This window comes from Narcine bancroftii, chromosome 2 (assembly GCF_036971445.1).
Source record: "Narcine bancroftii isolate sNarBan1 chromosome 2, sNarBan1.hap1, whole genome shotgun sequence".
Lineage (NCBI taxonomy): Eukaryota > Metazoa > Chordata > Chondrichthyes > Torpediniformes > Narcinidae > Narcine > Narcine bancroftii.
The window spans coordinates 311,959,830-311,973,069 of NC_091470.1; the positions used below are offsets into that span (position 1 = coordinate 311,959,830).

The 13,240-nt window shown below is 39.3% G+C and overlaps 1 protein-coding gene and 1 long non-coding RNA gene across 9 annotated transcripts in view; one reads left to right on the forward strand and one right to left on the reverse strand.

Moving 5' to 3' along the window:
* Window positions 1–13,240, reverse strand: part of LOC138755523 (uncharacterized) — a 143,406-nt gene that overhangs the window by 103,556 nt on the left and 26,610 nt on the right. For 5 of the 8 annotated variants that reach the window (XR_011352364.1, XR_011352365.1, XR_011352363.1 and 2 more), the window contains 3 exons: window positions 10,549–10,784; window positions 2,506–2,604; window positions 502–2,274 (listed from right to left, as the gene is read on the reverse strand). This is a non-coding gene — a long non-coding RNA (uncharacterized lncRNA). Of the gene's footprint in view, window positions 1–501; window positions 2,275–2,505; window positions 2,605–8,527; window positions 9,078–10,548; window positions 10,785–13,240 lie in introns of those variants that run through there. The other 3 variants (XR_011352360.1, XR_011352359.1, XR_011352361.1) reach the window with 2 other exon arrangements.
* adcy8 (adenylate cyclase 8 (brain)) overlaps window positions 1–13,240 on the forward strand; it is a 102,944-nt gene that overhangs the window by 72,597 nt on the left and 17,107 nt on the right. Inside the window, exons 14-17 of the mRNA XM_069921665.1 lie at window positions 5,479–5,637; window positions 6,733–6,879; window positions 10,703–10,795; window positions 10,896–11,010. Of these exons, the coding sequence (XP_069777766.1) occupies window positions 5,479–5,637; window positions 6,733–6,879; window positions 10,703–10,795; window positions 10,896–11,010 (514 nt within the window). The remainder of the gene's footprint in view (window positions 1–5,478; window positions 5,638–6,732; window positions 6,880–10,702; window positions 10,796–10,895; window positions 11,011–13,240) is intronic.

The following is a 13,240-nucleotide window of genomic DNA, read 5'->3' on the forward strand; positions in this document are numbered from 1 at the left end:
TCACTGTTATACAAATGTGTTATATTACTTGGAAAAGGATGAAAATAATGCCATAGGTGAAAATTTGATTTAACTTGCATCAATACATTTGCTCAAATCCAGCAACTCTTGTACTATTATGCCTGGTGAAAAAAAAAATACAGAAAATGTTGGAAATACTCAGCGGGTCAAACATCAACTATGGAGATAAAAAAACATTGAGCTAAAATATTAATTCTGTTTCACAAAACAATCTGCTGGAGAAACTCAGCAGGATGAGCAGCATCTGATCAGGAGAATTCATTGTCAACATTTTGGGACTGATGAAGGGTTTTGACCTTTAACTCTTTTCTTTCTCCAGGTATTTCCTGACCTAATGAATATTTCCAACATTTTCTGTCTTTGATTCAGATTTCCAGCATTTTCAGGGTTTTATTTCCTTTTCAAGAACAAATTTTGACATGGTCAAGGTGGTTTCTATGGTTGCTTGTTTTTCAGATCACATTCACTATTCAGGCTCACTTTAAAAGTAGTCATTTAATGAGGTTAAAGGCCTCCATTAGGAGTCATAGAACAGCTTATGACTTAGTAGGTCTTACAACTTTCAAGAGTACAGACGTGAACGTAATCCACCTGATTCACAGCCTGCTTTATTTTATATCCATTAGTACAAATGGTTGGAAAGTCATATGGGCTATGAATAGGATATATTAATATCTAGGCAAATAGCAATTATTTTTTTCTCACTTCTCATGAAAGTCAGAATATCTTTTCAACCCACAAGAAAAGGTTTGATGTACTCTTATTAAAAAAAAAAATAACATTTCCATTCATTCTTTTCTAACAGGAGGAAAATGGAGAGGAAATAGAGGAAGGAGACAAGTATACAAAATGATTAAGGGTTAGGATGCATTTCATGGAATAGTATTCACTTTATGCAAATTTAAAGAGATGATAGAAATTTAATTGTGTCTATGAGCATAAGTTGAAATAGCAATGTGCAGTGAACCCACACTTATTCTTCCTTGTATAGGTAGAGGGCTTGCACAGTCATCAGTTTTTTCTGTTTTCTTCATTGGGGCATGTTAGGTTCATAGATTTCAGGAATACAGTACGCTTCCCGTATCTGAAGTTCTGAATACTGAAAAGATCCAAACACCAAATTTTTTTGCAGCATGATGTCACAAGTTGAAAAATATTTATCATCTGACTTGTCCATGTGGGGCTCTGATGCTCTGTTGGCACCAGTTTGGTAACAACAGAGTTCAGAACTAGCTGGGAAGACAGTTGCTGAATGGCTTGATGTCGGCTCAGAAAAGCAGGCTGGATTCTTGAGCCATCAGTGAGCGACTGGAGGAAGTCGGCAGGTCAGGCAGCACATGGGGAGAAATTAGGTGCAAGGGTCAGCCCTTAAATCAAAGGTCATGAAAGCTGATTGCCCTGTTCTCACATAACTCCATCTCCTCTCTCTTTCTATTTTTTTAATCCTCCGCTGTACTTTGTTTACAAACTGCATGCCGCAGTCTCCCAGCCATAAGCGATTGGAAGAATCCCTTGGCTCAGCGTCCAGGCACGAGCAAGAACCTTGAGCTCCCAGGCAGGAGTGGGGACCATAGTCAGGACTAATGGTAATGGGGAGGTGTTGGGGACCTGCAATGGCTGATGCTGCTGTGCTGTTTTTGGGTTTTTCCAGTTTTGTTCCGACAACCAAAAAAAATGAAATACTCAACATTTGGTCCCAAATGTTTCGGATATGGGGAAATGCACTGTACTATGCGCCGACTGAAACTACTGACTGCTATTTGACACCATGCCTGCAACTCTTCAAGAGGAAGAAACTATTGAATCTATCCAATTTTGGAGGGCACCGTGCAGCTTAACTGCCAGGGAAGCACCTCCACAGGATGGACTCTCTATTTCATAGATGCCAGCTATGAGATTCTGGGGCAAGTCAGACACTGAAGGCCAAGGACCTGCACTGGGAAGGCACTGAGGATGGAAATGAAAGGCCAGTGGAAGGAGGCAGGTAGAGATCAATACCCACATCATATCCTGAGAACTATCCAGTGCCTTAAGAAGTTCAATAATGTTACACATAAGGTCAATATTACTAGGACTGGAAATTGAATCCATTAATGCAACATTTCCATACACTTCCCATCATCAAACACATAACAAGCACTTGCCGCTTTTCATCAATTTCAGTCTTTTCAGCCACACGACACAACATTCAAGTAGGATGCCAGAAATCTCTGATTATTGGGTTATCCTTGTTTCTCTGATCAAACTCCAACACTGTGAATGATGGAACAAAGGGGAGAAAATAAATAGATTTTCATAAGAGGATTTCCAAATAAAATGTTAAAGTAGTTAAATGACATTGCCCCTTCTCTTTGTTGATGCTTAGACTAGGTTAAACAAAGCTTTTATTTGCAACCTAGAAGGGAATGGCAGCTGAGTGGAAAGTCAAGTGAAAGTCTGGTAGAAGATCAAAATGTGGAATAGCCGCCCAGTTGAAAAACTCACCTCCAGGTGGTGTAGAGTGAGGCTTCTCCTTGTGACAGAAAATTAGACTGTACATGTTGCTGCATTCCAGTTGAAAAGTGGTGGATACTGCTGACAATGCTGCAATGCAATGAAATATTAGATTGGTTCATGGGGCTTAGTAATGCATTTCCCAGCTTCAAGTTGAATCAGGACCCTGTTTATTATTTTTGGTTTGCATTCATTGGCAAGCATAGAGCACTCTTCAGTATCTTTGTAGCTGTAAAGAACTTATTTTGCTTCTCTAAAAGTTCCCTTACAGCCCTGACTTGAACCCTGTAAAAGGCTAATAGGTTTTGTAAAGAAAGGAATTGAGATGCTAATTGCAATAGAAGTATTATCTGTAGTGCTCTTATGACCACAGTATTCCAATTAATTATGGTCTTTATTAGAAGGGGGAGTGGGAAATGGTAATGCTGTTGAAGGTCAACAGGAAATACTAAGTTTTCAACTCAAAGGTACATTGTGGTATAATGACATCCTGTAACCTGACAGTCCACATCTAAATAGTGCCAAGGACTCTGAACATCTTAGCAAAGACTATCTGTATCTTTTGTACCCAAAGCTGATGGAACAGGATTTTCAGGTGAATCTGAAAGACAATATGGCACACTATTTTCAGTAAGTCTACAGGAGGTATTTTTTCATGTCAATGGGTTTACCTCTTATCCACCTACCTCTTCCTCATCTTTCCCCCCCTCAAAACTGCTGAGGAAGACCAAGAAGAAGGGAAGATCATTTGGTGGTGAAATGAGGTATGCTCTCTGGAGAGCGCTGTGGGACATCTTCCAGGCACCCCAGGTCATGGGATATCTCAAGACACTCCTGTTAAGTCTGATATGGTCCTAACATTCCAGTAATAAATTGAATTTGTCCTCACTAGTATGCTGAATGCAGTGAACAACAAAGAACAGAGGGCATAGCTCTCTGCCCCAAATTGCATCCTTTGTTTGCTGTAATGAATGCAATTTGGTGGGAGCACAAAATAGTTTAAGAATTTTTTTTTTAAATGCAATCTTTCTGGATACATGGCTTTAAACATGAGGATAATTTGGTGCTGCTCACACAAAATCTGTACCATCTTGTAGTAGTAAAACAGGATATTGTCTTTTGGAAACGCCCAGCAGAATCCTTCTGAGCCTCATCCTCCAGTCTCCTCAAATAAGTCAGCCTTGTCTTTATTCTTTCATTTTCTACTTCTGTGGACCTCGCAGGCTCACTGGAACCCATATTTTGTAAATGTACTCTCCTCATACTCAATCTCCAACAAAACTGCTTGTAATTGAATAAAAGTGCTGGAGAAACTCAGCATGTCACAGTGTTCTTTATGCAGTAAAGATACATAACTAATGCTTCAGGCCTAAGACCTTCATCAAGGTATGGCCAAAAAGCAAGCAGGTGTCTGAATAAAATGGTAGGGGGAAGGGCAGAGGGAGGAGCCACAGGCCCACAGATAAGAGGTGGATATGGACCGGAGAGTAAAGAGAAAAAGGCTAAGGTGATGGGGGAAGGGATAGCTGTCTGAATGGAGAGGAAAGGGAGTGGAGAGCTTCAGGAAAGGAAAAGGACAGGAAGAGAGAGAGACTGGGGATTGACAATGAAAACTGATGTTAATGCCATCTGGTTGGAGAGAGCCCAGACTGAATATTAGGTGTGGCGGCTCCAATTTGCAGATGGCCTCGGTTTGGCAGTGCATGAGGCCATAGAAAAACATGTCAACATGATAGTGGCACATGTAATTAAAATGGTTGGCCACTGGGAGATCTCGGTCATTGCTGTGGACAAAGCAAAGGTGCTCAACAAAATAATCTCTGTCTACATCCAGCTTCTCCGATGTGGAGAAGGGAGAAGCAGGCATAGTAGATGATCCCCGCAAATTCACAAGTGACGTATTACTTCACTTGGAAGAAATGTTTGGGGCTCCGAATGATGTTAAGGGAGGAGGGTTGGGGACAAGTATGGCACATCCTGCAGTCACAGGGGTAGGTACCAAGGGGGTAATTGGTGGGAAGGGATGAATGGATGAGGGAGGGCGAAGAGGGGAAGATGTGTATGGTAGTAGGATCATGTTGAAGGTGAGGGAAATTACAAAGGATAATATGTAGGATGCAGAGGCTTGTGGGGTGGTAGGTGAGGACAAAGAAAATCCTGTCCTTGTTGTGTCTCATACCAGAGAGAATAGGGCAGATGAGCTGGAAATAGAAGAGATGCTGGTAAAGGCTGATTTGATGGTGGTAGAGGGGAACCCACATTTTTTTTAAAATGGAGGGCATCTAAGATGATCATAAATGAAGACCTCCTCATTCTGGGAGCAGATGTGACAGTGATGGAGGAATTGAGAGAAAATAATACAATCTTTATACGGGACAGGATTTAGAGAGGTGTAGTTGAGGTAATTGTGGAAGTTGGTGGGTTTTTTGGAAAATATATGTAGATGTTTGTCTCCCAAGATGAAGAAAGAGAGATAGAGAAATGGAAGAGTGTTGCCAGAGATGGACCAAGTGAAATGCTGGTTATGTATCTTTAACTTTGTTGCATAAAGAACAATGCATGACTTGCTGAGTTTCTCCAGGATTTTTGTATCTGTAATTAAAGACCATTTTAACAAAATCTGAGTTAAGACTTGCTTTCTTGTGATGGTCCAAATTTGGTGATTAATTTCATTCTTTCTGACTCAGTTTATTATCAATGAATCAATTTCATGGCATCAAACATGCACTTGATAAAAATGTATGTATTTTCCATTTCAAAAGATAATTCTCTATCACTACATTTCAATCAGCATTGTAGAAATTTGTTGAACTTTGATCTGAATAACAAAAAGAATAGAGCATTTCTTTTGCATAGCCTTTAAGGACAAATTCCTTTAAAAATGTGTATAGTTATGTTTGACAAAATTTGAATGTTTCAACAAAAAATGCTTGAAAGAATTGCATTGTGTTTTAATAACTCTAGCTGGAATACACAGCAAGACTGGACTTCCTTTGGCGTGTTCAAGCAAAAGAGGAAGTTAATGAAATGAAGGAGCTTCGAGAACATAATGAAAATATGCTCCAAAATATTCTACCAAGTCATGTTGCACGTCATTTCTTGGAAAAGGAAAGAGACAATGAAGTAAGGTCATCACACAGCAAAATATAAATTAATTTAAAACTAATCAAATCCATTATCAAGATTTTTATCCTTTGCATTTTTTTGCATTCACTTTAATGAATGGACAATCAATGATTGCAAACGTCCCCACAGCCCTATTATGATTCCTATATTAACACCCTCTGTCATCCTTATAAATACAGGATTAAATATATAAAATTATATATTGCTTGATGATATTAACTCCCTCTTCCAAAGAAATCCATGAGATGGAGCAAAATTGCAGCAATGTGCTTCTTGCCACACTTCCCTTCTGCCAACACATTCCTTTCAATATTTTCAAGGATGTGCAGAATTTCTACTGGAATTGGATGAGAACTTCATGAATTTTGTTAGAAATCTGGTAACATATACATTTATTACCTTTCAACAGTCTACTGACCAGACAATCTGCTATGGCCACCGTGCCCAGTAAAATATATCAAGAAAGAAAAAGGTAACCCCAAAAAGTGAAGTTATTTCTGTGTGAAGTAGAAATGCTCCACATGAATAATTGAAATAGTACACATCCCAGAATACTGATTCGTTGTACAATATTAAATTGCAGCAACTGGGGTGAACTCTTGGCTGCTGGATAGTGAGATGGTTGAGACTGGCAAGCAGCTAATAGAAGTCCTTTAAGGGTGCAGCTCAACGTAAGCAGGTTAATGATCCTCAGCTCCACAATGTTACAAATGGAAAGTGAACTGGGTTCATTTCATCATTGAAGTCAAATGGTTCACATCACTGATTGTGTGATTCTTCATTGGGCTCAAAGGAACAAAATCTTGGAGACAGTATATCACATACAGAGATGACTGTATTCCAGATTTCTTGTTTTTGTACTGAGGAATAGTTTCCAGGTAAAGATATTTAGTCCTCTTAATTGAAAGTTGATAAATATGGATAAATTAAATACAACTCTTGGCACTGAATGTCCATGTTGCTTAATTCAAATTATTGATTTATTCTGTTACACACAGAACAACTTTAAATTATGAGAAATAAACTAACTCTGACAATCAGGTGGTTGATTCCTCATATCTTTTATTACAATTATTGTTTTTTTTACACCAGGAGCTTTATTCACAGTCTTATGAGTCTGTGGCTGTGATGTTTGCCTCAATTCCAGGATTTGCAGACTTCTATTCCCAAACTGAAATGAATAACCAAGGAGTAGAATGTTTACGTTTGCTAAATGAAATAATAGCGGATTTTGATGAGGTAACTTCACACTTCATGGCTTAATGAACTGTTTGGCTTTTTGGGTTCTTTTGCTGGGTGTTGTAGTATGCAAGTTACTATCTTCAAGCATTTGACAAGCCATTGTTGCTTTGCCAAAGCATAGTAACAACAAGGGCAGCATAGGTGATGTAGTGGTTCGTGCACCACCTTTGCGGTGCCAGCAATCGGTTCCAGATGTGGGTTCAAGTCCCCCGCTGTCGGTAAGGAGTTTGTATGTTCTCCCCATGTCTGCATGGGTTTTGTCTAGGGGCTCCAGTTTCCTCCCACCATTCAAATGTACTAGGGTGCAGGTAAATGGGGTGTAAATTGGATGGCACGGACTCTTGGGCCAAAATGGCCTGTTACCATGCTGAATGTCTAAATTTTAAAATATATATATATATATATTTCTCTTCCTGGCTGTGGTAGAGATTTCAAATCTTGGCTGTACATTGTGTTTCCCAATATAGCATTGTTGTGTTGAGGAGAGAGAGAGTATTGGCCCCACATTTCTGTCCAAAGACTATATGTATTTCCTGTATTTTTTTAGGAAGTTTCTGAATTCCTGAGGTTTTGAAAGATGTAAAATCCTAAAATTAATTTTAGGAAATGATTACAGGGCACTTAGATAATAAAAATAATAATAAGCTGATGGAACATAGATCTATGAAAGGGATGTATGGTTAAGAAATTAATTAATGGACATAAAACTGAGTAGGAATAGTCTATTCATTTTTGGGTTGGGAGGTGGTGGGAATTGGTTCTGAGGCCTTACTTGTTCACCAAAATGTGAATATTTTGGAATATTCAATGTTGCATTGACCTACAATATAAACTACATAAGATTGATTTGCATGAAGGGAACTTGGGCAATAAATTCATGTTTGCAAATGATTCAAAACTGGGTGTGGGCTGTGAGGTGGATGCACTGAGTCTCCAGGGGATATAGACAAGCAAGGTTAAAATGTAAGAATGTGGAGAATGGAATATAATGTGGAAAAATATAAGGCCATCTGTTTTGGTTGAATAAAACAAAAAGGTAGAGATTGAAAAGTGTTGGTGTTCAGAGGACTTAGAGGTTCTTCCATACAAATCACTGAAAAATACTTTGCAGATTCAGTAAGGCATTTGAAAAATGAGTGATAGATTGACCTTTATTGCAAGAGGATTTGAGTACATATTGATCCAATTAAATGGGGCCATGTTGAGACCAGATCTGGAATATTGTGTAGCAGTCTGGTCCCTTTATCTCAGGAATGATTTACATGCAATGGAAGGAGAGCAGTCAATTCCTGGCATGGTGGATTTATTATAAAAGGAGACAGTTAACAAACTAAGTCTGGAGTCTCTTTAATTTGGAGCAATCACAGATGATCTTATTAAAGTGTACTAAATTCATAAGGGACTTGACGGGATAGATGCAGAATTGACGTCTCCAGGATTGGAGTGTCCAGAACCAAGGATCAACATTAAGAATAGAAATTAGCAGAAATGAGGTTACCTTTGGGATAGTGACCCTTGGGCCAAATGGGCTACGTGCCTCAATTTCTTATGTTCTGATTTTAAGTTCTTAAATAATTGCCCAATATAATGCTAGTGGAATAGTGAGAGAAGGTTGTTCAATAGCTACTGTGAAATAAAAGGATGATCTATGCACTCAGATTTTAGTTTTGGTACAAAAATTCCACTTTAGTCCACTACGTGCTGAAACACAATCAGATCATTGTGTCAAAATAATCAACGTTATTCAGCTTTATTGAACATTTATGAGCTACTGTGTTTATTACCCCATTCACAATAATTAATATAAAAGATATTAATTTTCTAATCAAGTTGAGAAATTATCAATAAAATTTGCATTTTCAAAATCTACAGACATCTAAAATTCAAACAAAACTCAAATGCTATTACCAACTCTTTTAATGATGCATGCAATTAATTACACACTCCTCTGTCTTCTATATTGACGAGCATTAATTTTCCTTTTCATGGGATTCTGCCATTTTCTTTTTAATTTATTGTTGGATCTACTGCTACTGTCATTTCAGACATTTCCTGGTTTCACACTACCTACAATCAAAATTTTCCTTGATTTTAAGCACTTCTGTGAAACCCACCTCCCACTCTTCTTTGCTCCCAGATTATCCATTTAATTAAAGTCTTCCATGTGGTGTGCCATTCCAATAAGTCTGTGTCCCCTGTTCAAAATATGGTGGCAATAAATGAACGCAAAACTCCAGTTTAGTCTAACCAGTTATTTGTTTTCATATTCATCTCTATTTATAAAGCCATATGCCTTTATAATATCCTTTCAACTTGTCCCATCATTTTGTCAGGAATGTATGCAAATACTGTTCAGTTGTTTCTCTTACCATTTTCATTTACATCTTGATTAAAATGAATAATTTCCTATATCTCTGCAGTAAATTGCATTTGCTACTTTATAACTTTCTCACTTCAGAGTATTGTGTCATTTGCAAACTTTGAAATTATTTAAACTGTACTGGCATAGGTCTTTAATATATTTTGATCTAAAATCAGCCCATCACTCCATGCCCTTCAAATATGAAACCTATCTATTCAAAACTGCTTATTACTCTCTTCTTGGTGTGACCTTCAAGCAGAAGGTATAGGAGTCTGAAGTCAGGCAACTCTCAATTCAACAACAATGTTTTGAGCTATAACTATTAGGCTCTTGACCTTCCATAGCACTACTACAGAGCCACCAAAGATCTGTCTGCATCTACCATCACTTATATTTTGTACTAAATGCAACGTGAATATTTATCATTGTGTTTTTCTCTTGTGGTAATGTAATTTATATTTATTTATTAGTGTACTGTATATATTTTTGTAGCTGCAGTAAGCAAGAACTCCAGTGCATCTGTACATGGTACTTCTGTATGTGACAATAAACTCTCATCACCATCATTCACTTCACCAATTTACATCCTGTTCAGTCATTGCCCTTTTAATTCCATTCACATCAAACATTATCTACTCATTCTATTGCTTCAACAAAGAAGCAAGTTAGTTAAATCCTACTTGCCTTTGACAAAGTTTCATAACTTTTCTTCACCAATCTATATTTTCCCAGCCACTGATAAGGGTGATTGGTTTGTAGTTGCCTAGTTTATTCCTATCATCTTTTGAACAATAAATATTGGATTTAGTTGAAAAGATTACGCTTAAATAATAGTTGGGCGGGGTGGTAGAATAGATTTAATGGAGGGAATTCTAAAACTGAAGAACACATCTGGCAAAATCATGAATGAACATGTGTCCAGAGTTAGTGGAGACGAAGATTTTAGAAAATTGAATAATAGAGGGAGGTTAAAGAGAGGGGGAGGTGATAATAAGCAGTCTACCTTTAGATTTTGGAATTATGCTATATCTCAATTCTGAATAGGAATGGCATTAACGGCAACTTCTCTGGTTTCTGTTTGCCTACTCTCCATTCTCCCTCTCTTCCATTAGCTTTTGTCTTCTTTCCTCCAGTTCTTCACCCCTTCCCTCTCCATTCACAGAGCCATCCCTCCTCCCCCTGCTTGCTGGTGTGCCTTCCCTCCTTTATCCATCTATTACTATCTGCCTTTGGGACTGTGCTCCTCCCCTTGCCCCTCCCCACCCCACCATTCTGTTCCGGTACCTGTCTACATTGTTTCCTACCTTGATGAAGGGCTGAAGCCTGAACTGTTGGTTATTTATCTTTATCTTTGCTATATAAAGTGCACTGTTTGACCTCTGAGTTTCTCCAGCGTTGTGGTTTTTACTTTTATCTCAATTCAGTATGGCTGTTTATCAATCTTGATACTTCTTGCAGTTATTGGGTGAAGAACGATTTCAAGACATTGAAAAGATTAAAACAATTGGAAGCACTTATATGGCTGTGTCTGGACTGTCTCCTGAAAAACAGGTATATAAACAAATATGGTAAATAATGTATGCATAATTTATAATATTTTAAAAATGCATATTTCTCATCATAGTTTACTTCTGTCAATTACCACTTACAGCAATGTGAAGAGAAATGGGGCCATCTGTGTGCTCTGGCAGACTTTACCATTGCTTTAAATGAAAGCATACAGGAAATAAACAAACATTCCTTCAATAACTTTGAACTTCGGGTTGGTGAGTATAACTTGATTCTGCATAATTTACTGATTCACTATTGTATTTGTTTTGGAAAATTCTAGTCTTTTAATTATATTTAATGTTCAATGCAGCTCCCTTAAAATTTTTTTTTCAAAATTAGCAAATATGAAGAAATCACTATTGTGGTCATCTCCCACTTAAAAACACTAGAAGGCAATGTGTAGATTCATACACAGCAGGTGCTAACAGACCCAATGACTAGTGTGTCATCTATTTTCTACCTGCTGGGAAGCAGGTCAGTTTGTTAAAGAGATGTCTGCATGTAGCTATACAGGGAGATAGAGAGGAGAGAAGAAAATAAAGCAGAGGCAGAGAATCAATGGCAAGGGATTTATTAGAGAGAGCAAAGCCAGGAGATGGGAATCTGGGGAAAGGAAACACTGAAGAAGGATTAAGCAGTTATCCTATGCTATGGAGCATACCAGTCAGTCCCTTGTCCTCATCAAACCCTGTGGTGCATGTGAACTCCATGCCACAAACAGATGTTGCCCCAATAATTATTGTGGCCACATCTTGTAGCATGTAATGCTGCCAGTCAGCAAAAGGGCAGGACATGATACAAGAGGACAACTAAAAATGTTGTCTCATTAGGGACCCTTCAATTCATGTATGTTCTCAACTTGATGCATAATGCATTTCTTACTGTGAGTGAATAACAAAGTTCTAGGTGGCAAACCTTTTGATTAAATTTCTGCCAGTTATTCAGGAATGTGGTGGGCAAGGTGAAGTTATTAGGTGTGCAAAATACAGTTTGAAAATAATCACACCATCAGCTGATGGATGGAACATCCACTGGAAATTATCTCAAATCTGGAAAAATGTCCAAGCTATTTTATATAAAACAGTGAAAATGCTTTTTCTTTTCTAACCTTTGTGCATGAAAAGATTTGCAGGTTAATTTTTAATCAGCTCGTACAAAATACTTTATGCAAAAGAATTATATGGAGTTAAATGATATTAGCAACAATAAACACATAATTGCACATCTAAAATAGTAAACTATCCTAAAACTGATAGAAACAAGGTTGTCCACCCAAGGAGACACAGACTGGTCCACAAAGTGGTTGACGAACGCGGCGACCGCACAGATCTGGGGGTGACACCAGCTGTCGTCCCAGGAGATCTTCCGTGCGGCGGGAAGACAGTGAACCAATCCCTGACACTCCAATGATGCGGTGCCTGGAGCCCATACAAACACAATAAACCAGTCTTGACTTCGAGACTTTGGTGTGCATATCATTCTTCTCCATGCCCGCGTAGTGTGAACACTGAATTGGTGACAGACCAGGTGGAGCCAGCGACCACCCACATGGTCTCAGTCACACACCCAACGTTTTGGACATTGCATCCACATGTGTGGTTCGAGCAGGCTGAGGCTCAGTTCCAGTTTCGACACGTCGCCGCTGCTAAAACCTGCTACTTCTGTGTCGTGAGCGCACTCAATCAAGACACAGCGACAAGGGTCATAGACTTCCAACGGCAGCCTCTGGAGCAAGGCAAATATGTGGCCCTCAAAGAGCTGTTAACCCGCACTTTCAGGCTTTGCCGGCGAGAACACACCACCCGATTGCCGCACGTGGATAGATTGGAGAAGAGGGTCCCGACTGCCATAATGAGCAAGATACTCACTTTGACCGAGGGCTACAAGCCTTCCCTGCTTTTCGAGCAGATCTTTCAGGAGTAGCTGCCTGAGGATATCCGACTCTTGTTCACAGATGAAGACTTCAGCAACCCCCAGAGAGTCACGGTCCAGGCAGAGATGCTCTGGAGAACAATGAGGGATACCAGCGCCATCATAGACCAGGTTGGCAAGCCTCACCCACAGCCAATCGCTAAGCCAAGACTAGCGGAGAGGCAAGTTAATACCCTGGGACAATTTTGCTATTATCATCAACGATGGGGTGCATAGGCCCGTCAATGCCGCCCATCCTGCAGGTTCCCAGGACATGCCCTAGCCAATCGTCATTGATGGCTGCAGTGGTTGGCCCACGTGATAGCCTTCTCTATGTTTGGGACTCCTTGTCGGGCAAGTGTTTCCTGGTTGACACCAGCATAGAAATAAGTGTCTTGCCCCCTGCAGAGCTCGACACCTGCAATGGCAAGCAGGGCCTAGCACTGAGGGAAGCTAACAGCTCCTCCATCCGAACCTTTGGTACCCGCACTATCCCCTTTCAGTTCAGCCAGTTTACATGGACATTTACCCTCG